Source organism: Rhea americana, unplaced genomic scaffold, assembly GCF_003343005.1.
Source record: "Rhea americana isolate MKP2758 unplaced genomic scaffold, rheAme1 scaffold_289, whole genome shotgun sequence".
Classification (NCBI taxonomy): domain Eukaryota; kingdom Metazoa; phylum Chordata; class Aves; order Rheiformes; family Rheidae; genus Rhea; species Rhea americana.
In genome coordinates, this window is record NW_028186411.1 from 212,360 (window position 1) to 238,980 (window position 26,621).

Here is a 26,621-nt window from a genome sequence, read left to right on the forward strand (position 1 = left end):
TGAATATTAAATCCCATTCGGTACACAAACTTGTCTTCAAGTGCCCCCATCCTGTCAAGAAATGGGTGTCAAGGAACGTAAGCACAGTAGTGGACAGTAATATGTCTCCTAACTAGGCTGGTAATATTGGCATACATTTAAGGCAGTGTGCAGTGTATCATCCCACACTTCTCCACAGCAACGACTATTATCAATTTGCTGTGATGTATGGAGGGAGATTTAGGGCTTATTTTTCTTTGAGAAGGATTTATACACCTGCTAGTCACTGGGCAGACTTAATGCTACACTTTGGAAAAGGAAATGAAAGAGGAAGGAAAAGGAGTAATAAAGCAGATTGCAGCAATTCTGGTTTAGAGCAAATTCCCTCAGTCAGCCTTGGGTTTTATGTCAGTATATTCTATTTCTTTTCCTACTCCAGGGCCAGCAATGATTTTAGCCAGTTTCAAACATTATAATACAAACAGTGCTATTAAAAGGCACAAAAAAATTAGTACAGACACATCTAAAGCCTCCTGAATATGAGAAAATCCCAAAGTCCTGTCAATTGTGCTGTTGTCAGAGTTCAGGCCTTCCTCTAGGCAGTTTTCTTCCACAGCCACTTCTGTGCCATATGCAGCACATTTCTGTCGCCCTTCATGAGAATGAGAAACTTGTTATGAAACTTGTTAACTTCTCTCTACTGATTTTTCAGGAGACATTGTGCTCCTAACCGTCGTACCTAAAATTAGGTAGGAATTAGGTTGACAGTGCCCGAGCTGGTGCCTCTGGGCTGATGTCACATAGCAACACTGGGAAGAGACTGTAATGGTGTTTGGGAACTTTGGAATAAGTCTTCCTTTCCCAGCGTAAATGGCTATTCTAAGAAACCTCATTTTGAGTGTACACAGTTTGAGATACCTTATAGAAATCTGATCCTGCTTAAAAATACTTGAATGTATGCCAAGTTAAGCTTAAAACTATGGCAAAAAAAMCATTAGCTTATGTTTCAAAACATTACAGAATTTTAAGATGCTTAATCTGAACTAAATAGGGAAATCTAGGACAATTTTGCATCACCATCCTTCTCTGCATGGTGCACCTGTCATTTGAGAGAATTACAAATTACACAGGAAGAAAGAGAGAAGATTTGCTCCTGAGCGCATTTGAGACCAATTTAGACCTCAGGTTAGGCCACTCTGCAAATTGCAGTACAGTTTCCGCCTTCTCTGGAGGAAGCTTATTCCAGCTGCTGGAGGAGGCAGAGGACTGGACCAGTCTGAACATGGGTCTGCTCTTCTTCAGCAAGCCCTGTGAGCCTGAAGATATTTCAGTCCTACTGACTCCATGACAAACTTCTGATGCAACAAACTTAAATTAAAGGAAAAGACATTTTCCCAAAGCACTGATATCTGCAAATAAGATACCTGAAGAGACTAGAAAAGTGCACTTTTCAGACCTACTATCAGAGCAGCTGCTTGGCAGCTGCTACTATGGCAATGCTTATCCTTCCACCAAAACATGACCTGCTTTTTCTCTACTGAGTCCCTTTTCTACCACTGGACAGACGAAGGTGGATAGATTATAACCACATCCTGTGCAGGAACATGAGGAAGGGARGAGAATTCCCTGTTCTCTTTCTCTTTTTCTTTATGCAACCCAGTGCATTTGTATTCAGCCACTCAAAACAGGCATCCCACGTGTCCACATGTCTAGGACAGGTCTTTTCACTTATTATACAGCAATCAGGCTGTGGACATGGAAATAAATCAAACAGAAGGGATAAAGTCATGGCTCCATATAGCAGTGCTGAAATCAGCACTGATTTTAAGCCATTTTGAGTAAATGGTACTGCACATGGTCAATTTGAGAGRAAGAATGGACTTTTTCCTTCATCCTACACCATCAGACTTCCTTATTGTCCYTGCCTAGCCCATTCACCCAAGCTACAGCATGGTTTGCAGATTGGTTCCTCTGAGTCAAACACATACTGCAGCTAAATTATATAGCTGTAGCAAGCATATTGACTGAAGGAGGTAAAATACACATAATATTCCCTGTATATTTTGCCACAAAGATAACTGAGAGAAGTGCAATCGTAAATGTGCAGATCCATTTTTCTATTGTAAGTAAATCCACAAAATATCTAACGCCAATAGCAACTCCTCAGTGAATAGAAAGCCCAGGAAGCTTGCCTCAAGCCCGAAATACCACTTAATAAAGAAAGCGACAGATGGAAATTTAGTATCTCCCTCTCATTGGCTGCAAAATGTTCGGGATACTCAGGCCAGTCCCCCACGGTGCCCGAGGCAAACACAGCACTGTGCGCTGTTCCCCAACAGAACAAAAACCTCTCTGYAGAACAGGATTCTCCTTGATGGAGGAAACTAATCACGAGCCTTTGGTTTCTTGAGCCAGAAGAAAACATTGTTTTTTTCTGTCCGTACAGATGACAAGGACAGTCATGAATGAAAACTGCTGTAGTGCAAAACACACTGCATAACTCAAAYTACGTTCAGTCTACCTGCAAGCTTCCTTCAAGGGAAGCTTGCCACTTACTGCCTGACTAGCTAGCACTCTCCCCATGACATGCAGGAATAGGCAAGAAGCAAAAGACACACAGCACATCACCGCCCCAAGGACAGCTGCAGTCAACTCCAGAGCATGCTTCAGAGAAAACACAATTTTCCTATCCACTAGGCACTGCACTGTTCACTTACCATAGGAAGTTCTACCTCAGCAAATGCAAAAGACCTTGTTCTTCAGGAAGCTTTTATCCCAGAGGCAAGTGGTTTACTAGGGAAATGTATTCTTCCTGCTTCCAGCTGCCATGCCAGTTCAATCACTACATGATTTTCAAACCCTTTTTATTATTTCCTCAGCCCTCAGTTTCACCGTTAGCTCTGAAGAAAACACAGGCTGTATTCGTCAGTGTGTTTCAAATAGGCAGGAGAAAGGGAAAACAGAAAGCAATAAACTGCAGTGTGTTGCTCTGCTGGATAAATCATACACCAAGCAGATCAGCAACAATTTTTTTTAGGGAACATTCCTGTCAATTAAAATAAATAGCTTAAAAATGCTGCTGTTATTCGTCATAATTCMTGTACTCAGAGACCTCCGTAGAAACTGGTAGTTCTCCACATTTCTGCCTAAATCCACCTATCTTCGTGGCGTATTAAATGYATAGTCTTTCTGCATGATCCAAACTACTGCTGGCTAGACACCTTCAGCAGCAGCCATTTTCAGCAGGCTCTTCATAAACCTCTTTTGCTGACTAATAAACCTGTAAGAGAAAAAGGCTTGGGGTCTAGCATCTCAGAATCTTACAGGACATATTTATAGAAATCAACACAATTTAAAATTTGGCAGATTCAGTGGCCTCTAGTGGAAAATTCTGAGTAAAAATTAACTCAAGAGATTTGGAAATTACTCTGGAAGAAAAAAAAAAAGTTCTTCCCTCTAAACTGGAAACTCCTTTTCTATAGGTGTTTCTTGGTTTTTGTGTCTTAGTAATGGCAAGCAARTAAGTTCTTGCCATATGGTCAAGCCCATACAAACCAAGGTGGAAATTTTATACTTAAGACACCTTGAGACAAAGAATCTGGTCAGAACCTCAGCTGTTTTAAACTGATGTCACTACATTAATGACCTATTACTATGAACTGAGGATAAGATGATTCGAAAGAGCCGGTTGGTGGATGCAGCTCATTTACTTTCAGCAAATATTTGATGGCATGATTAAGTAATATGGGCTTGTTCAATGAGTTTAATTACATTCTGGTTGAAGAATTCTTCTCTATTCTTCTACATGCTATGGAAAGAAGGAGACAAAATAAGATTAGATTGTGAATGGCACAGATTTCACAAAAGTGGGTGAAATACTGTTTAACCAAACAGTTCACATCTTCTGATCAGAATTGTAACTAAAATCAGGTCATGCAGAGGGAAACAGCAAGAGGAAAATCTCAGCRAAAGTTTTTTGAAAGATTTGGAAATGTAGGATGAAATAAAACATGAAAATGCAATAGAAGAAAGCAAATGGAAATGGAGAGTGTTAGATGGAAGTGCTTGAAAATAAATTAGTGTGTGCCCAAGGGTCATGCCTGCCATTTCAGACTTAAACATACCACAACTGGAAAAGGCCACAACGAATGCAAAAAACAGAAGTGCTTGAAGCAATAGCAGATGTGAGAGACAATAAAAGGAGATGCAAAAGAATGAAGAGATTAGTAAAGGGAAGCTGGGAGAAGAACTACGAAACAGAAACACTCACACGAGTGACAACAGAATTGCTCACATTCAGTCCTGCGTTAAAGCTATCTCRCGGCTTAGGGACCAATGCTGGTTCATACATGGCCAGCTCAGAGATGGATGCCTGCATCAGATCTCAAGGACATGTCTTAAGATCTAAGCCAGGCATGAGAGGGAAGAAACCCTAAACCTCTAGAGGAAGATGTGCATTTAGTTGGGCACAAAAAGACTTTGAAGCCAGTGACAGCATGTGGGTAATCTTCAAACTCAGGCCCAGTGARGCTCAGGACATCATGCAGGCAGACCTGGAAGGGATGAGGCCTCACATCACATCCACTGGRACGAAGCAAAATTCTGTGATCACCCACTGAAGAGGAAAGGAAGGATCTGGCCACTACAGGTACTTCCTGCAAAATCCTGTGTTTACATAGTGCTTTGCCATCCAGGCGCCAGGGCTCTCCAAGTTTAACCACAAGCCTGGCTTCCAAAACCTGCCGTGATCTAACCCCACAATGTCATTCTGCACAAAACTCGCACGAACATCTGACTTCTGGTGCTTGCTTGACGCTACCTTGGTTTGTCACCAAGCACAGGTAGTGACTCCTGCCAGTAACAYGCTGAAGCATGATAATACCATACACACACTGGTTTATTCTTGTACGTTGATATTTCCAGGTTTTCTCTGCGGCACTGAAGACCCACTAAGCAGAGGGTTAAAAGACAGTCTCTGTTTTGCCATCCGGCCTTCCATATAAACTAGAGACTTGCCAGCTGGCCCAGAGAAAGTGGAAGAAGGAACGGCAGACTGGCTACGSGACCAGGGCAGGCTTTGGAGAATGGGTACAGCTTAATACAAGAGATGCATTTTAGGTGCCTGTTTCCCTGTTGTTTGTGTTTCTTCTCAATCATCCTGTTGTGACTACAGAGCTTAAACTGTTTGGGGCAGGGCCTGCCTCATACTAAATACATCCAGGCAGCAGCTGACAGAGTGGAGACCTGGTCCTGTGTGGGTTCTGCTCCAGATATTACATCAGCAAATAGTAAAACTGAAAGGAAGCAGCCTAACACAGAAAATGGAGAGGAAATGAGARATTACCCTATGGATTCTTTTTGCTGACTTGCTAGCCAAGCCCTGCAGTAGCAGGCTGCTGGGTTAACTCCACTGGGACCAGCAGACGCAGGATTGCCRTGGAAGTTGGAAACTCAGTTCCTTGAGCTCTCTGGTGGACCTCTGGCCCCAGTGACCAATTCTTTTTCTTTGTTTAGGAAGCAGTGTCCTGGTGGTATTCCCTCTCTCTTTCACAAAAGGTATAACCAAATTACAAACACTAAGAATTAGAAGGGGGGGAATATCTCACGGCTCTCCATCTGTGCCACTTGCTCCCTCCTCCCATAAAATAAATAAAAATTGAAGTTATTTAAATTGGTGCCTTGCCAAGAACATCTTTTTAAGATGCATTCATTGCCATTATATGACAGATGTCCACATTCCCATAACATTTCAGCTTAGCTCATCAGCCCTGAAATAGTATCCCTAAAAAAAACTGAGGAACATCTTCAGTTAACTGACATGTGGATGACAGATCCTGATCTCACTTCCACCAGTGTAAAACATGGTTAGCAGTCATGCACCACGCCAGGTCTGGGAGGATTCTCCTGTTTTCAGTTATCTGAAATTATTCACTGACCTAACTGATATCACAACATAGTCCATGAAGCTGTAATTGGGATCGGAATCCATTTTTTTGATCCTTGCATATTTTTTTGATTATTGACAGGTACSTTCATTACAATACACGAATTCTGTTCTGGCTGGACTGCTGGCCACACTCACGYGCTTCTCTGAACATCTGAACAAGGCAAAAACCGCTCCACAGCGAAGCTGTAGTTCCCTGTACGTTTCAAGGCAGCAGCAGAGAGCCACGGCCAGACTAAGCAGCGCCCCTGCCCCTGTGCTGCAGGGAGCCACCCCGGCGCCAGCACTGCTGCAGCCTCAGCACGGGAACCGCGCAGCTGCGTGGTGAACAGGCGAGAACKCCTCTGGGCTGAAATTCACCCGGCAAACTGGAAACGTTCTCTCTCGAGCTCTTTTCCCTCTAGATATTGCTGCCAAGCACCCTTACCCACGTTAMGGGTTTGAGAAGTGCAAGCTGCGCACACACCTGGTCTCGGACTCAACCGGTACAGTTTGGCATTCTCTACCGAAGACCCAGCTGCAAACCACACATCTTGGAAAGTATCTGCTTTCTTGCACAAAAATCCTATCTATGGCCAGAAACTGAAAGGGTCTGCATCCATGTTCCATGCTATTAGGGAGAAATAGGAAAAAAAACCAGCTAATTACAGCCTTCATCAACAAAGCAAACCAACAGCCCATCTACAGCTTCTCATAACTCTTAAACTCACTAGTACGCTATAAACCATCACGAGAACAACTGCGCAGCAAAGGAAGAGACATTGACRGGCTCAAGTGAATACGTGCATTTTTATACCTTTTCTGTTTCCTGATCAGACTRAAATATTGATTCAGTGATGGTACTGCTTTTCCCCAGACCAGGAAGTCTGTCAGTACAGCAGGGTGAACTAAATTCAGATTCCACTTGAACAGCGATGGCAGCGCTTAATACCATCTTCTCTGGAAATGTTCTTGCCACTAAATATTAATAAAACTTTTACATTAGAGGTCTGCGGAGTTTGCAAAGAAAACTAATATGTATGGAAGGAGACAAGCAAAGCAAAACTGGCAAAGAATCATAACTTAGTGGTAGATGAAAGGAGTGATTTATCTGAAGAGAGTGTCAACAAATGTGCTGCTCTGTTTTCATGAGTGATACATACACAGAAAAGGAGGAATAAAATAGACACTGATGAGAAAGTAGAGGGAAGAAAGAGTAAAAGTGCAACAGGAGGAAAGAGAAAAGTGTCTTAAATAGCAAGGAGGGGACTCCTCCGAGCAGACCTAGTAGAAGAGACACTTTCCCGAGTGGGAGCCGTCACCTCTCCCACGCTAAGTACAGTTCTGCAACTTTCAAAGCCCCCAAGTGCTACAGTACGACAACCAGCGAGAAATAATGAAGTTCCAGACAAAAAACAAAACACACTGTCACTGAAGCACTGGTGAAATTTTAAGGCACGACACTGTAACCAGACAACAGCTGTGCCAAAACCTCTCATCTGTTGTTACTTGTCATCTATTTTCAGCTGATTTGTCAAAAGCACTGTTTGGCTTAACGCCTAACAAACTCCCACTCCTGCCATTAAACGCAATCAGACGAGTGCCAGCAGCTCACGCATTTCCACCCAGTGGCTTCGTCTTTCTCACGGGGCCTGATCAGCACTGACATCACGTTCGAGGTGTTACTCACAGGAACACCAAACTCCCCAGAAAAACTCATACAAAATTAACGCCAATGTGATCAAGTGTAGACTCGGCATAAGCGCCTCATGTCTTCACTTCCTTGCTCTTCCATAAGCAATGACTTTCTTCAGCGTGAAAGATGAGGAAGGCATGCCAGGAAACATGACCCCACATCACTCGTTATTTCCCATGATAAACTATGCAGAGATGTTAGGGTATTTTTCAGAACCCTACTGTAGACCCTGGTGCCAACAAAACCAAATATATGACAAACTTGGGATTTGGGAGCTGTGTGTTGATGAAAAGCAATTTGCAGACTTGCTGCCTTAGTCTTCTGCCTTAAATATCCCACTTTTTTTTTTTTTCTTTTTTACCTTTGCAGTAACTATAGGGTGAGGCACTGTTTTCACAAGCAATTTCTAGTTTTAGCACTCTATTGAAAATATTTTCAAAGAACTCAACATTCAGAACGTGGGTGTTTCAGTCTTTGACATGATCAGGTRATCCAGTTAATGGGCTTCCATTTGGACACCTCCAAAGCTGGAGGAATTAAATATACAGTCACTTCTAAAGGTTGCCCACAAAGAACATTCTGCATGATTTATCTCTCAATGCTGTTCCAAACCTAAGAGAAATCACAATGGTACTTTTCAGGCAAMTTTCTTTTAGCATATGCCCTGAATACCTTCCTTGACAAGAAAATAATATTCTTTACCAAAAAGCATCACACTTTTTCTTTCCGCTTGAACACCAAATAAATGTTTCTGGATAGGCATTTAAACCATTCCTATTGCCCTTCTTTTCCAGATGAACAAATTAGGGTACAGAGAAATTATATAAATTGACAAGATCATCTAACAAGTCAAGACGAAAGCAAGGGACAGAACTAAAAAGGCCTTTCTAACTGTTACGCTATGGTTGAGAAAAAAAGCTTTGCTTAAAATCCGCTTAAGGAAGGAAATAGCTTCTAACTAAAGAATCTGCATCTTGGCTTATATAAATGAATAAACCAGAGCCAGTGGATTTTACTTTTTCCTACATTTTATTGTTATCTTGGATTTTATATTCAAATGACAGTGTTCTGATTAAGTTCAATGAAAAGCATTTTTGTTCTTCAGAGAAATTACTTCRTTTAAACCAGTGCTTCACTTAACCAAAATGCAGCTTCCCCCTCCTGTTTATATATAAAAAAACACACGTCTGATTCATTCTTAAAGAACTTCTAAATTTTTCCTTTTAAAAAACATATTAGGAAAACCTTTAACCTCATGCTTGCTTATTTATTTATTCAATTTAATTYCAGTCTTGCATTTAAGTACCTGCTATATTCCTCAAATATTAAAAATAATATAATCCAATTATTATTAGTTAAAATGTGTATTTAGAGCAAAATATTTTAGTTAACTATAAAAAGTATTTGATATTATAATTACAAGAATCTCTTGGAATTCAACCAGAATGTAAAAAGTCTGCTCACTGTAATTTTCAACTCTTAAATGAATTTTTAATTATAATATAAGTAGCAGCTTCCAGTGAATTTTTCTTAGCAACGTATCAACACCTGCAAAGGAGAAAAATGAATGAAAGYATTGTCATAGTCTTAAACACACCAGTAGAAATGTTCCACTCAGTCATGAGAGAGAGAAACACAGGATGCGAGAGCCTTTGATTACCCAAATGCCTTGTCAGATCACAAGACATACTGACTTTATCTCAAGCACTAAGACTCAAGAGTTACTTCTAGCTATCCACTACTGTTCCCACCAACAGGAGTCACCCACCTGGGGTAGCATGCGATTTTCCTCCTCCAGCTGTCTTACTCTTGCCTCCAGCTGCCTAACATAGGACAAGGTTGATTCTAAAATTAAAAAGAAAAAAAAAACTCATATTATCCACATAGATCTGCTTGTGTTTACTAGCGTCAGAGCCTGTGCCACATTCTGACTTGTACTCACAGCAGATTTCTTCTCTTAAAATTCCCTTAAACATTCAGCTCTGTTCCTCTCAAGGGTACTGCAAATAATACTGATGATAGAATTAATCAAATTCTTTGTCACTTTTGATTCTAAACTACAGCAGTTTAAARTAACATTTAAAGTAGTCCTTTCTCAGACACAGGAAACCTTACAGAAAAGCAGCACAGACTTGATTTCGTCTATCTCMTACCCTAAGCTCTGTGAGCTTGTACAAGGGTAATGCATTACTCCACAGGCTCACCACTGCAAAACTCAGGAAGAGAAGACTGTCTTCTGTAGACAGATGCAGTCAAAGAGGTCCCTCCACACCACTAAGTGAAGGTCTGCAGCACATGCAGACTTCCCAAGCAAGTAGTGATCTAGCCTGCAGGAGCAGCACAGCTAGATAGCGTGGAGGCACAAGTTATAGTCCGTGCTGGTAACCAGTTGTGTGTGTCCCCAGGATCCCGAGAGAGCTTTGAGTCTGGCTGATAGCACGCACAACAACCTGAGACAAAACATTCGTTACARCTGTTATTCCTCGTGCAAGCTATGGCAATAGTGTACTAGCATACGCTCTCATCATGCTGCTTTGCTATGCGGGTTTGGCTGCAGAGCGAAATTCTGCCAGCTCARCTCACTAGTAACATCACTGCCTTTCATAAGACAATTTGATTGATTATGAAGAATAAGATTTCCCAYGGGTATGAGCAATGTTTTGTTCAACTTTTTCATCAATGACCTGGATGAAGGGACAGAGCACGTCCTCAGCAAGTTTGCTGATGATACCAAGCTGGGAGGAGGGGCTGACACACCTGAGGGCTGTGCTGCCATTCAGAGAGACCTGGATAGGCTGGAGAATTCAGCGGAGAGAAATCCTATGAAGTTCATCAAAGGCAAGTGCAGAGTCCTACAGCTAGGCAGGAATAACTCTAGGCACCAGTACAGRCTGGGGGCTGACCTGCTGGAAAGCAGCACTGTGGAGAACGACCTGGGAGTGCTGGTGGACAAGTTGACCATGAGCCAGCAATGTGCCCTTGTGGCCAAGAAAGCCAATGGTCTCCTGGGCTGCATTGGGAAGAGTGTTGCCTTCAGGTGGAGGGAGGTGATCCTGCCCCTCTACTCAGCCCTGGGGAGACCACATCTTGAGTGAGTACTGCATCCAGTTCTGGGCTCCCCCAGTACAAGAGAGACATGGAGCTACTGGAGAGAGTCCAGCATAGGTCTATGATGACGATCAGAGGGCTGGAGCATCTCCCCTGTGAGAAAAGGCTGTGAGAGCTGGGCCTCTTTAGCCTGGAGAAGAGAAGACTGAGAGGGGATCTTATCARTGTCTACAAATATCTGAAGGGAAGGCATCAAGAGGATGGGGCCAGATTCTTTTCAGCAGTATCAAGCAACAGGACAAGAGCCAATGGGCACAAACTGAAACATGGGAAGTCCCACCTGAATATGAGGAAAAACTTTCCTGTTAGAGTGACAGAGCACTGGAACAGGTTGCCCAAGAGGGTTGTGGTCTCCTTCTCTGGAGAAATTAAAAGCCTACCTGGACATAATCCTGTGCACTGTACTCTCAGTGATCCTGCTTGAGCAGAGGGGTTGGACTACACAACCTCCAGAGGTCCCTTCCAACCTCAAACATTCCGTGATGCTGTGAAAGAGCTTCTGAATGTTTCAATCAAAGTTCTTATTTCTGCCTGGAAAATGAGCCATGATCTAGTCTGTTCTCAAGTTTAGTGTCGGAGGAGTAGATCCAAGATCCATTGCTAGAAGCATTTGAGAGATTTCCTATCGTGCATTTTTCAGGGCACACAGAAATCCTGCCATTAAAATACTGTACCTAGAAAAAATATATGCCTGAGAAAGTAGTTGGTCACTGTAAGAGAAAAGACCTCTTCTCAATACAAAATCACTGCTATGATGCTGATACTTCCTCATACTTAGGTGGAAGTCTACTATGTATTTACTCCTGAGTCCATGATCCGTTAAACTTTGTGATGTAATTCCATTACTTTATATGTACTCACACTACTGTGTAACTAGTGTACAAGTAGAAACAATTACATCTCTGATATCTAATTGTATGGAACCCATGGGCACCAGGGCAGTACTGTCAGTTGATATAAACCTGCAAAGCTGCATTGACACTAGAGCAGTTCTCCGATTTAAATTTTGAGATGAATTTGTGTACCCTTTTCTTCCAATATCTAAATCACTGTGCCAGCCTCCCCATAAAATAAAAGTGACAGGACATGAGGTGTCACTTACTGCTCCTGTGAGACTGCAGTAGGCTAAAATATGTACACACAGCTAGTGCATGCGAATTTACAGAACACGAAGACAATAAACAGAAATTTGTCAAAAATGATTACTGCACAGCAAGTCACTGGATTAAAAATAGCATTGTACAACACAAGGGAAAGAGGTAACCTGAGGTTCTGTGCGCTCTGTGGCATCACAATTTTCATAGCTAGTGATGGGTGCGTCTCTGGAGAGCTGCTAAGCCTGGTTCAGATGAGCACTTAGAAAATGAACAGCTTATTCAATTAMCTTCTATATGACAAGGTCCCTCCCATCAAATCAGCTCCCTTCCCAGCAGTAACACTTCTGGGAGGAGCCGCAGAAGCTTCCTCACTATTATGGCCATTAGTGTTGGCAAGAGCTCCCAGCACATTTCTTTTCTCCTCTCTGTTGGTTTCTACATATATTTATTATTATTATTATTTATTTTTGGAGCCATCTTTTCTGATGGACTGAAGCAGGGGCTTTCTTTGGCCCTAGTAATTTCTGAATTTGTTGGTTACAGTTCTGCTGCTATGTTAGCTTGGGCACTGACTTCCTGACTACTCGCATCTGACAGTACCTTGACTAACACCCCAGCTCTGCCCAGGTGGAAAGCAGTATATATACAAAAGCCGTACAATATACCTCTAGCTGCCCCTTCAGAGCATGYTGTGCTTACCAGCCTAGTTCACGCAAGCTCCCTTTTGATTCCTGTCAACTCTGAATCTTTTTGTCGTTTCCTGTGTTACCATTTATATACAGTATATGTACTGCATAGTCCTGCATATGCTGCAGGGCTCTTGGCAAGGTTTGCCTCTCGGTTCTATTCCTTCACTTACATGTTGGAGTCTAGCACTGAGGCGTCTGCTGCCTCAAAAAACACCGCTCCACTGTCAGTTCGAAACTTCACAATGCCAGTTTATACCAGCTGAGGATCCGGTCTAAAATCTCCTCATGTTTTAACCCTTTTAAAGTGTGAAATATTTATTTAAATTTCCTTATGTAATATGATTAAAACTGAAAATTAGGTCAGCTACCAAAGGCTTGATCTAGCAAATCCTTATTTATGCGAGTATTCTTGACGCATAGGCTCGATGCATATATATTTCAGTATCTGTTAATGTATTTATACTGTGATGCTATGCATGAGCTTAGAGGAAAAGACGAGTGGAAAAGGCAGTCAAGGACATAAGAGAAGGAGAAATTGAAAATACACAAAGTGAAACACTTTAACCAGTAATGTCCATGGCAAGCCATTCCCCAAAAGTTGCATCTTAAAAGAGTTTGTGGAAGGGACTATAAAATTCATCTGTTCTTAACTAGGCTGCAGATCRGTAAAGAACCCTAAATAAAGAATAGATCTTAAACTAACTACCAGAAAATGGTCATCTGATGTTGCTCCCCTTCTTGTTCCAGACAAATTTCCACATGAAAATTAAGTAAGTTTAAACTGAAGCAGAATGAACTGAAGATCATCATGCTTTATCTTCAACAAGAATATGTATCTGACCTGAAAACAAATGTCTCCCAAAGTCAAAGAGTATGGAAACATAGCATCTCTTTACAACATTACTGTTATCTGACACTAAAGCATTTTATAAGATGCTACAATATATCAGGCAATCAGCGCTCTGAAAAATAACCTGCACAAACAAGATTTTTAGCCGATGTCATTAGTCATAAAATCTTTTCTGTTTTATCCTTCCCAAGTAGATTTACATAATATTTGTAATTTTCACAGAACTGCAAGTACACAAAAGCCCTGCATTACTTGCCAGATCTTAAATTTGATAGTAGGTTGTTTATATACAAACTTACAAATGCCGCTCTAAAGTGAGCTCCTTCTGTCTAAAATACAAGTTGTAAAAAATRGTATTTGTATTAACACTATAAAAGCTCTAGTGTTGTATTCTGAATAACAGCACAAAACTGTTAACTGTGTTGAGATCAAAGGCATACTCAGATAAAAACAGACAATTAATAATCACAGGACATGACACTGTGGTAGCCAATTTACCAGTTTCATCAGCTATGGGCTTCCTGGTTGCTTATCTGTGTTCCTTCCAGTCTTCCTTTGCTAAGCAGAAGTTTTACTGAAATAACAATTTTGAACAATTTGCATTCTCACAGTCAGATTTATACTGAATAAATTAATACTCTTCTGTTAATGCTCCTAAATTACATTACTATCTCTTAAAGTCAAAGATGAAAAAACCTCCCCTTCTTATATTCTTTCCCAAACACTTCTTTATGCACTGCTCCTTCGGGATACATCCACACTGCTGAAGTTACCCACCCTTAGGCCAGGGGGTTCACAACGCCTCTCATTCGCACCAGCACGGCCTGCCCAAGTCCACACTCAGCGAGTTTGTTTGTCCCTATGGCTCTAATCCACAGATCCCTGCACGTTTTCCTCAGTGCGAAGCATCTGGAATCACGTGAGGAACATGTCCCATCTTATCAGAACGGCGTTTTCAAGCACGCAGCATGATACATATGTGGGATGTGACATGGGAGAGCGGGAGGTGTAAAAGGTGTGCTAAAAAAGTGTTAGAAGATCGCACGGGGTGAAGGAAGCTAAATGTGACATGGTCTTGTCTATAATGCCAGTAGGAAGCAGTTCTCAGAATAAAATATCCCCAGGTTTTGTCTCAGAGAGAACTAATCGGTTCACTCCAAAAAGAGCTTGTGAAAAACTTACCTGCAGTAAAGTAATCAGAAGACCAGGAGCAAACTGAGGAACTAAGTTATACGACTATTAAGTTACCATTAGTGTAGTCTAGGTCTTATTTCAGTGACAAATAATAATCAAATTCATTTGATCTTTCCAGTGGGGAAAAAAAATGGAAAAACTTTGTAATTTCATCAAATTAACTTCCGTAGTTTAGCTTCCCATGCTCTTAAGATGACTGCAAATATGATCATTATGCGCAGTGCTTCATTTCAGGAATGAAACTAAAATTCTTTTCCAATTTATTATAGAGGCAATAATATATTGCTTTTAGCAATATTTAGTGACAATCCGCTCTTTCTCCATATCCATCATTCTAACATGTTATTAGAGAACATCAATATTTATGCAGCTGATCTCTTTTTCTTTTGACATCCACACTCTTGAAGCTAGTAGATATTTTGGGCTTRTGTCAAACTTTATCAGACCTGTATGTTGCTGCCGAGGGCAGATTTGTGCCTTGACTTTATCCATTTTTGTGTGCCTGTGCCTGATCTCACTCTATTAAATACCTCATAATGTTCTTTAAGCTAGATTATCCTCTGCTATTTTAGAATGGTTGAGGGTGTCGCATTAAATTCTAGCTTTCTGAAGAGTTTCCCTCTTTTTCTGTTTTTTTTTTCCCCCTCCTTTTAAGGCTAATATTAAGAAGGCATTGATCCAATGACAAGTAAAGCCAAAAAAGGCTTTTCTGTTCCACRTCAGGGTTAGCCCTGAAGACATGCAGGTGAGCCTTGCTCCCTTTGGAGACCAGCCTTCCTAGCCAGCGTGCTGCTGTGCACTGCAGAGCAGAGCTGGGGGAGAGTCCCCAGCACACRGGCAGCCTCTCACAAACAAGTGCAGAGCTATGCACTCTCCTTCTCTTCCTTTTCCACACCTATCCCACCAATCCAGGTCACATCAGGAACAGACTCCCCACATCTCACAGAAGAACTCACCCATCCTCCCCAAAGTGTTCCCAGTCTCCAGCACTTCTGGGACTCTGTGTTCTGTGACTTTCATCTACTCCAGCCGGTGCCGAGGCAGGGATCCAGCACGTTAGGGTAAGCTGCTGCTGCTCCTTGCTRTAGCTCCACTCTTCCAGTGGAGATGGTGGTAACACTTTAGTCCTTCTTTAGAGGAAGGCAGCAGGGCACACTGCAACGCAAAGAAGCCAGCCGTGCTGGGCAGCAACACAGCAGTGCGGAGGCACCTGCAGCATCCTGCCATTGTGAATTCCCCCTGGTAAACGGAGTCAGASGGTTGGGGGTAACTAGCATAAAGCTAGTTATTGCTTATTGCTTATAAATTTTATTGCTTTTTGTTATTATTGTTATTATTGCTCAGGCACTGAGATGATGGAAGCTGTAGAGATACAGAAATAGGATGCTACCAGCTCTGAGCAGGCTACCTTACCAAGGGGCCTACTACTAACCACCTGGTACTAACAAATAAAATATCAGTTCTGCAACACTACACTTACGTGAAGTTATTAAAAATGAGCCTCCCTTAGCATGGCACAATGCCTAGAATAGTATCAGAGGTTAGATTATGGGTTATTCAAAGCATACTGGGTTCCCAGGCTGCACTCATATATTCCTTACAGGTGTGGGCAACTTAGTCAAAGCAAAGGACACCAGCYGATGGTTTTGTGGACTGAGTGGCCTTACAGGATGGTTTGTGRTCACTGCTGCTGATCATACCAACAAGTCTGATGTTGCCAGGATGCTGAGCAAGTCTCTGGTTTACACATTTGGAGAAGCAAAGTCCTTTTTTCTCCTCCAAATAAAGTGGTACTTTCTAAGTAGTCCCAAAGTTTCAGTTTTTTTACTTTTTAAGGTAACTAAAAACACAACTGTCACCATCGGGGCAGTACCATCACTTCTACAATCACAACATTTGAGCAAAGAAGAAGAAACAGGATGCTTTGGGCACCACTTTCCTCATACAGTCATGACAAACCACTGGGGAAAGTGATACAGGGCTGGGGATTGCAAGGCAGCACGCTCTGGTAGCTTACAAGGTAACTGATCTGTTCTTTTTTTGTGGCTTATGTGAAACTGCATACATTGGATATAAAAAGAACTAACTTCTGCTTCTCTTATCTCTATTACAACCCAAATATTGCATTGACAAAAACAAATTATTAACAACATTAAAATATATTGAACTAACCAAAAATATTTGGAAAGCCTGCAGGCTTCAGTCTGCAGTATTCCCCATGCCCATTTCTGAACTGGAACGGCTGCAACATGTTCCCCTCAGAGTTCCCTTGCGGAGCTGGACCCAGACTCTGTTCCAAGATCCCAATTTCTGATAGCTCTGTCCTTGTCGCTTCACCTCCTCATTTACTAGAAGTTCCTCTAGGACTTGCTCCTCTAGAATCTGCTGTGCTCCCTAATCACGCTGATTTGTGAGCTCTGCACCCAAGGTAGCAGTTCAAAATCCCACAGGAAGAAGCACGTGGACAAGGAATTGTTAGATTCGCAGTCACCACCCTTTCCCATGTGACAGACATGTAARTAATGCGCTCTCTTAAGCAGACATCTGCCTACTGATCCCACTCTCTCAGCTCAAAATACGTTCACACAAATGCTTTTCTTTCCAAAAACCAAGCTCCCCTGTAACCTTCATTCTCAGAACAGTGTWTAACCAGGACTACAATATCTTTTTCCAGCCAGCTGATGTGACATTCTCTTACCAGAGAAGATGAGAAGTGCAGAAGATGTGTGAGGAGTAAGAGAGCCAACACTGCTGAAGTGGGTATGCTCTGGCAGGCAGTTTCTGCCACCTTGGAGGCAATGGAAGTAACAAAGTGGATAAGAACTGGCAAATGTAGGATAGCACTGGAGATCTTCCTAAAATATGAGATCCTCTACCCAGCTATTAGCTCCTTGTGAACAGATAGATCAGAATCCCATACAAAGCAAAAACTCAAGGGTTCAACCTATACTTCCACATGTTCAAGTGAGCTTGGGTGCCAAGCACAATAAGGCAGGTGGAAGGATATTATCCAATGCCTTTATATCCGAGGTAAAGCAAGGGTAGGAGATGTAATACCTTTAGTACTGACATAAGCTCAGAAAATAATCCATTAAAAGTGCTTTAACTGAAGAACTAAAACTCTCTTTTTCCAGATTTTTAAAAAGTGATGATTCCAAATATGTTAATAATAATTTTCTGCAAAAATTGACCACTGGGTATCTACATACCTGCTTTTGATTAAACAATAAATCATCARTGCAGAAGATACTAGTTGGTTCACTGAGGTTAAAAAAAAAGTTCAGTCTCTTAACTTTGAAGAAAAACTGTAATACAGAGGATAAACAAAGCAGACAAGCCGCAGTAAGAGAGAAAATCCTCCAAACTGAATATACTTGGAGACTGGACGTATTAGGAGAAAAACAGAATGCTATTTGCCTTGATCCTTGGCAGTTACTTATGGCCACTGCTGGAGATAGGATACTAGGCCAGACAGAAAGCTGGTGTGGAGCAGCAGCTCCRCACCAGCCATAGGCTGTCCTTGTGGCCAGAAAACAGAAGAACGTGATTTCAGGAGAATGCACACATCATCTTGGTTCTGTTAACAACAACACTTTTTGCTTCCACCAGCCCAGCTCTAGTTGGTATTCATGTTTCTAAAGGAGTTTGCCAGAATCTGGAGAGCTCCTGTCACATCCTGATATGAATTAAGAACACAAACTGCCTAGCAGTATAACTGAGTGAAACTGCCAACAGTTCACCTCAGCAAAGAATTTAGCATGTTATGTGCAGTGATACACAGACATACAGCAATAAAGGTTCAGTTAAGCCATATGCAGAAGGGATCAGCTTCAATGGGGAAAGTCATTTATTATGCTACTCTTCCTGCACTGTGTTGGTAGGAATATAATATTTGCATATCAAATCAGATTTTGGTCATTCAAATCCACACTCAGCACCCTGCAAAGAAAACTAAATCTTTCAATAAATGGAAGATGAAAAAACAAGGCTATGCAAGGGCTATTCTAAACCCTGCTACAATCAGCTGACAGCTCCAATCAGTTTATGAAAAGGGTTCTGTGCTAGCTGGGGAGCAGATTCAACAACATGCAAAGTATCTCCCTGTCCTATAATTCCTAGTTGTCTGAAACCTCATGTAATTACTTCAATATTAATATTCACAATGAAAGCATGTTATTATTTCAATCCATCCCCTTTCAGCTACTTTGAATATAAGAAAAATCCCAGTTATACCACCTGCAACTCTAAAGTTGGTTGTTACTTGTACTGACACTGCCGGTGTCCTACCTCCTAGCTGAGGGATTAGATCACCTCTGAAGGTCGTTTTCAGCCCTTTCTTCTATGATTTTCTGTAATGATTGCACATCTTACTTAACACTCTTACACGGTAAGTGCTAAAGAACTTATTACTAACGTGCAGTAGAATTCCCCTGTAACCCAGCAACATTAGGACTAGTACTATCATGTAGAGAGAAAGAAGTTTGCCTAAGGCCAAAGACTAGAATATTAGCATTAGGATAAAGGTTTGCATTTTGCAATATTGCTGTTGTCTGAAATTCTTCCACCCCAAAGTGGAGCTTTCTTGTGATTATGGATCCAGTACTTCCCGACTCCTGCCTATAATTAAGAATCTAGTTGACTAAGCACAGACAGTTCACTGAGTAGTTCAAAACGGAATCCTAGCAAAGTGAAAAACTCACATACGCTAATTTAAACATCCAGAATGCAACATTATCCCCTCCACCAAAGCACTTGGTTTTATTTCTCGGGCAGTATGTGCTATGCTTCCTCTTTTCAGAACTTATTAGACACGGACATATAATAATTAAAATTACCTCTGTAATCAGATATTTTTATCCAGATTTCACATGAAAGTAGCATTTTCTCAGTTACAGCAGCTTTCAGTTGCAAATTATCTCTATTTATTACAAGGAAAACTTGCTATTTCTCATCTCCTTGAGGCAGCTSTAGCCACGCTTTCAGCGATTCATCGACGCTATCTGACCCAGACTGCCAGTGCACTTGCACTTGTCTGGACTGCAGCGCCGCTTTGACGCAGTGGACTATGACAGCCCAAGCGGGTCTGCGTTAACCGGGCCGCTGCGCGCTGGCTGCCCCTGCCTCGGCACGCAGGCACCGCTCCGCTTCAGCAGCACGCTGCTTCTGCTGAGGTCACCTGAGGAATGCCCCTGGGATCCGGTCTAAATCCTCCCCTCGTTCGCCACTWAGGCGCTGCCTGTGATACCAGCTAYTCGCTGGCTCCTCCGGTACSTTCAGGGTAAGCAGAGTCAGCTGAAGAACTTTTCTGATTCGGGTCTGTATTTGTTGGAGGTTTTGTTACATGTTTAACCTCGGGATGCAACAAAATTGCCAACTGAATTCATCCACAAAAAAAGCATTAATTTAAAAAACTCTCATAGCAACCAAGGATTTCACTATAAAAGTRAACCTTAAGAACCTAAAAATTACATCAGATCTCGGATTAGCTAAGGTTTTGCTCCCTGCTTCTCTGGAGCTATCCACAGCACTCTTGCTAACAGCTGGATAACACTGTCACGTTAATGGTATGCAGTAACCGTAACCTTGGTTTGTTTGGGGTTTTTTGGACACCAAAGGCGACAAYAGCAAAGCTTTTCTCCCTGGAGTCCTTGATATCCTTTTAGCTCCACTTCAGTCTGTGCTAAATGCACCTGCCATGCTACTGATGGAAACTGAGAAAATCAAACCCGTTATGCTATTGCTAAAACCTCTCCCACTGGCTGTTAGCTTCCTCTGGCATTGATTTTGTGTGTTTCATGATTGGTAAAATCCTTATTGGCTCCACTTGCTTAAGTGATTGGTACATCCTGATGCCACCACACACTCACTTGCTCATTAGGAATGCTTCCCTGCCTGCCGACACAGCCCACCCAATGTGGAAGAAACATAAAATGTAGAAAAGTTGGTTTGGTTGGGCATTTTAGYACTGATACAATAAGCTCTAGTTAACAATTACACTGACTTCCRCTTGAAAGTCTGGCCAAAGTTGAAAACAATGTTTCCAATAATTTTCTATCATCACATAAAACCTATGAATCATTTTTATGCTCATCTACTTAAATTAGCAGGCAGTTATTCAACCTGTACATTCCCATTTCATAGGTTACTCTTTGTGTCACTCAAAACCAAATCCAAGCCACTGAAGAATAACACACACACACACTTTTTCTTGCTAAAACTATAAAATAGATGCCAAAACTCACAACAGAAACCAATAGGCACATGAATATATGGAGGAACAACCAGCCCACACTCTTACTCCTTTGTAAGCCATCTGCTTGTGATTTCAGTGACATCAACACTTAATATTGTGGGTTTATCTGGCGAGTGTTTGGATGTATTCGCTGCTTAACCTGTTAAYTAAATTGGAGACCAGGGACTGCAAGTCTACAGTGGTAGACTTTATAGCATAGTCCGCAGATGACAACATGCAGCAAATTGCATGGGGGAGACCTCTGCTGAGCCCTGGAAGTCTCTGGCCATGCAGAGAAGGCCCCAGCGAGACAGTCGCAGTGACAACAGCGGGCGGCAGCCGGCGGGAGCAGGCAGCCTGGAGAGGCCACCTCTGCAGCCGCCTTTGCCCGTGTCGGAGCCTGGAAACCCTCTGACAGCAGCTTGCGGCGTGCCGGGGCAGGCTAGAGGTGCCACGATGGCAAGAGGGGCGGTGAAACCACTCTCTCAGGCTCCGATTTCAGCTCCCCGGCTCACTTCTGTYCCGCCGCTTCTCTCCGTTTCCCACAAGAGAGTCGTCCCAGCCCCTCACCTCTGAGGCAGCGAATTTCCAGTGTGCTATGAAGCCTTGCAAGAACTCTACCGGGGAACAACGCACTGGCCAACGTCCCTTCCAGGCAACCAAACCCAATGTCTTCCATGTTCAGAGGAATGCAGGGACCCCCGATCTTCAGGGGAAAGTGCCATATAACAATTATCCAAGATACTTGGACTTAATACAACTATTACCTGTCAAACTGTGCTATCCCTGGGGTACAGGAAAAGCTTCTGAAAGGGCCAAGAAACTTTTAAATTCACTGTTAAACTAAAATGTGCAAATTGACACCTGTCACATCAAAGATGATGAAAATCATGAGAGCTTGTAACACCCTTTGGAATACTCCTTCTTAACTGCATTAGACAGCCCTAATACAACCATTTTTCAGGCTTTTGTGGTGTCCCTTACTTTTAAGCCATCCTTGTACTAAAGTACTCTGAACTGCAAAAAGGCTTTCAGTAAAGACTATGCTAGAAAAAAGAGYAGCATTTGCATGTAGCAAGTATAGGAAGGGATAATAACAGTCTCAGCTGAATGAAGAAATCAATTCTGTAATCAATGTCAGAGAGGAGAAGGAAGAGGAAGGAAAAAGCAAGCAGAATGCCAAGACACTAAATATGGATCAGATCTTATTCCCACTATGGGAGTACCTGCAGACAAAGAACCTTAACATTTGGAGAGTTTCAACTACAGGTCAGACAAAACTCAGAATTAAAATACACGTTCCAAGTAACAAGGAAAGCTTCAGTGGCAAAYAGTTCTTAACAAGCACATCAAAATATATCAAGCTATATGAATCAAACAGGTAAATTAAAAGACTAGTATCTCAGATATTCTTGCTGATTATATAGTCTCTCACCTCAATGTAAGAGTAAAAATATGTCAAATGTAAATATGAACATGGTTCTGCTATTTGATCTGAATCAATGCTCAACGAACAGAAGAGAAATCCTCCCATATCCAGCCATCTCGCACACCCACATATTGTAGATGCCTACAAAGAAACTTTACCATTACAATTAAAAAATTCAAGACAGTATGCCATAACGGAGAGAAGGAATTCAACATATTTATAGAATGCCTACACTTTATTTCTATACAGAAAGACCTCAGAGTCTTTTCACAATACTGTGGTTACGAAATAAGCATAGCCCAGTATTTTATGAATGATGAAGAGTTGATGAGGGGCATCATCATTTAAATACACATACAAGATATTATTAGATAAATAATGATCAATTGTAGAGATTTGTCTCAGCGATACTTTAAGTCCTTTCTTAATTCTCTGTCATACAATAGAAAAGAAAAACAAAAAACTTATTTGGGTTTATTGCAGGAGCTGTAAACATTTCCAAGAACGTCTTACTAGCTTTGTAAAAAGCTCTGCCAATACACAATTTYGTATCGGAATAATGAGTCATACTTTCTAACAAGCACCAAAGCTAATTTTCAGCTAATTTCAGATCCGTGCATTTTTCCCTGCACAGCTACAAACTCCTGCCTTGGCATGTAACTTGGCATGTAAGGTGGCACTCAACAAGGAGACATCATGGTGCCTGCAGCTATGCACTGTGCCTGCTTCTGGGAGGAGTGGATCTCACCACTGACTGGAAAGAGAGGGCAAAGGCCGGCATCGAGGGCTCTCACCTCTAAAAACAAAGCATTCCAAACATCCAGCATTTCCACATGGCTGCAGGCATCTGCTTGCCCAGGGTAGACTGCTTGCATGACTGAGATCTCCACCTGAGTAGCCTTTATCTGTAGCAATTAGCACTCAGCAGCAGGAAGTCATCTYCTCCCAGAAGCAGCAAATCAGCAGGAGTTGCTAACTACAGCAAGCCACCACCATGGAACCAGGACACTTCACCACCGCCCCATGTACAGGCCACTCTTCCTCCTCCTGCCRCTGTTGCATCAGCTAAAGGCACTTCACCTCTGGTACCTAGTTGGGAACAAGATCGCCGAATTCTTCTTTCTAAGCAAAGTTTTTTCTCAAGATTTTTGTAACCTTTCCTGACAGTCTCAGTTTATGGCTGTCACCATGAAGGTGAAAAAGAGAGGCAGGGTATTTCAGAAGAGGACCTGATCACAGATGAGAGATAACAATCCCGGAGAGCAGTGATTCCAGTCTGTACACATGGTACCTTTCAGATTTGGTAACTCCGTGGTGGGTACCATAAAAAGAACTGGAAGAACATACTGCCAGAAATTGTGAGCATCTTATTACTGGATGGATATTTAATTGGACACATAAGGGATAAAACTATGGGATAAAAAAGGTCTCCAAAGTAAAGAGAACTATAGCCTCAGAAAACCGAATAGGAGCACTGATGTGACCAGCCAAAGGCAGATGATGTGGAACTGCTGGAAGCAGGCTAATGTGGGCAAACACAAAACAGATTAAAAACTATCAGGACAAAAGCGGTTTAACAATTAATTTTTCTACATCAAGAGTGATTAACGTGTGGGATGGGCTACCAAATGTAGCAAAAGATGTTCCAAGATTAAATCAGTCCTCTAGACTGAAGCTATCCTCTTGCTTCCCATAGCCCATTAAAGACCCATCATATATAATAATGACTTCTTGTCCCTGCTGATTGGGATCAAATTTAAAGCAAAAAGATGATCGTTTTGTAAAATGACTCCATTGGCAATCTCAGCACAGAATTTGACTCTGAGGAAAAAATCATTTCATGCTGGCAGCTGCCTGAGAGAGAGGAAAAGGCTGTAGAGTCAATATGTCTTCTGTAGGATTTTTATTGGGGTGATTTTGAAAGGGAGTAACAAAAGGAGTAACAAAAAGGGAGTAACAAAAAGATACTCAAGCTACACAGCTTCTAAGCCAAAATCTGTCGGTACAAATATGTCACTATCCACAGACTCCCACATCTCCAACAGTACACTGGACTATCTAGGTTGAAACATCCTGGGCTCCTTCCTCCGAAGGTGGAACATCCATGTCTCCAGATGAAATTCATGGGAGCAGAAAGCTTAAGTCATTTGGAATATCAAAATGTGAGGTCTGCTTCTGACAAGAGGTTTATTTGCCCTGTTCACGCCCAGTGTGTCGCAGAAAGTCCATGACAAAACAGCAATCAAACGATAGGAAGTATCAGCTCACTTTCATCCCCTACATTAAACTTKCACCTTGCTCCCCTCTGACCATCTTCCATTTCTTTACTGCATTGAGCAAAACCGACTTACATTTGCCTTTCAGGCACTTTGGGTCAGGATATGAAAAAGGAACCAAGACTCACCATGATGCAGAAATGTATCTTGACAGCATATTCAGAGCTGATTCAGCAGCCTAAATGTCCAGCTGCAGCTGAAACCAGTGTGTTACTAACCTACCCAGGCACTTCAGAAAATTCTGCAAATTCCTTCTGCATCTTCTAGATACCTTAAAAGAGAATTCTGACCTTAGGGCATAAAAATGGCTGTACCAGAAAAGATCAAACACCCACCTAACCTGATATCCCGGCTCAGCTTCGCCAGTTTATTTCCTTAACTTCTGGAAATCTGAGCCAGTGTCTCCGCGGTCCCGATAAAATGCTAAGCTTATGTGATGTGTCAGGGAATCTCTAGGCAGCCACCATTTCTTAAGAACAACAGTTTGGACAGTGACTGCCACATGCAGAAGGGACTTTAATGCTGTTTGCTAAACCCTGCAACATAACATTTTGTGTCTGAGCTCTGAAGGGAAATCCCTGCTTTTAATTTGGGCRCAAAGTCGCCCTGAAAAGTACATACGATAGTAAGGTACTGAAGACAAGATTCATAAAAGCTATGTAGAACTACCACAACTACCARCTAACTACAGAGAGTTAGCATGTGGACAAATGTGGGTTTCAAAACTCATCTTTCTACTGCATTTAGGCACCATTTCCACATTTCCCCACTCACATGGTCAGACACATACAGTTCTTTCCACTCCAATACATTTTTCCCTGTCCTACTGCCTTCTCTAAGATCTCTATAGCTGTATCCTACATTTCTTTTGCTGAGTGCTAGTGCTAATCAAAGACTGAATTTTATTTTGTGAGAATATACAAATATAAGAAATAAATCATCAAGTAATTCAGACTAATTACATTTGAGAAACACATAAAATGTGGAAACTTTGTTTTATCAGGGCTTCAGAGGAAATCAAGCACACCACATAAACACAGTTTGCTAGTTTCTCAGTTCCTTTTCACAGACAATTATCTCAGCGCAATCATGGTACGCTGCTATTATACTAACATGGTGCTGATTAAGGCACTACTTTAAAGGAAAAGTTATCTTTAATAAAAATAATACAAAACAGCACATATCTCTACTGACAGGCTGCACTACACACATTTATCCGCTTTAATGCTTTCAATTTAAGGATCATTCACATGTGTGAACAATTTTATCTGTTTTCTTCTTACTTTTTAGTGAATTGTGCCAACATCTTTTAGGAGTTGCACTTTATTAAAATGTTTCTTGTTTTTTTTTTTCCTCTTCAGATCTCAAATTGTGGCCAAGAAATACCTTTTTTCCAACAATTACATAAAAATGTCTTAATACATAGTATCAAATGTACAGTTGTTGTTTATCATTATTATTCCTTCACAAATGAAGTGTATTACATCTTGGGTAAATAACCTTTCCTAAAGTTGTGTCATTCTGCTTACTGCAGAAATTGTCTTCTTGCACCTGCAAAGGGATCTGTCTTACATGACCCACGATGCCACTCAGTGACTGTGCCTATGAGTGTGCTGAAGGGTGACACCGCTGAGAAAGTCTTTTTGATTTATCTCAGAATAACCCGGGGGGTTGCATGTGCTCCACCAAGACTTCTGTTCAAACATCTCCTGCCTATCCAGCCAATGCAGTCAAAACAAATTGATCTACACTGGACCAGCAACATCTCTATGGGAATCTCCACTGTAGCCAAGCTCCCATGGATGCTACCAGCTGCCACCAGCTCTGCAGATCTATTTTTCAAGAAGGTTTCAGTAGCAGAAAGGTCATTATGGAAAAATCAAAGTAACCTGAGGCTCAGGCTGTGTGAAAGCCCAGCCTGCAAGTGTGCACAGCCATGCTTTGCTGGACTGACAATTCAGTATCCAAAAGTATGCTAAGAACGATATGTACTTAATCTTATTTTTTCCTGAATTCTGGACCTTTTATGATGAAAGGCTTTAAGAGTAGGCTTCAGGAAAAAGCCTTATTCTCAACTCACTGTGAAAGTACTGAATGGGCTAACACTTAAAAACATGAAGAAGTGTTAGTGCTTTAGAGCACTCCTTT

At 41.7% G+C, this 26,621-nt stretch overlaps 1 protein-coding gene across 4 annotated transcripts in view; it reads right to left on the reverse strand.

Annotated features, from left to right (window-relative positions):
* CCDC85A (coiled-coil domain containing 85A) overlaps window positions 1–26,621 on the reverse strand; it is a 99,863-nt gene that overhangs the window by 11,632 nt on the left and 61,610 nt on the right. For 2 of the 4 annotated variants that reach the window (XM_085308965.1, XM_085308969.1), the window contains exon 3: window positions 9,367–9,443. The exons of 1 other annotated variant lie outside the window; for it this stretch is intronic. In XM_085308965.1, coding sequence (XP_085165091.1) covers window positions 9,367–9,443 — 77 coding nt within the window. Of the gene's footprint in view, window positions 1–9,077; window positions 9,147–9,366; window positions 9,444–26,621 lie in introns of those variants that run through there. One more of the 4 variants, XM_085308966.1, reaches the window with a different exon arrangement.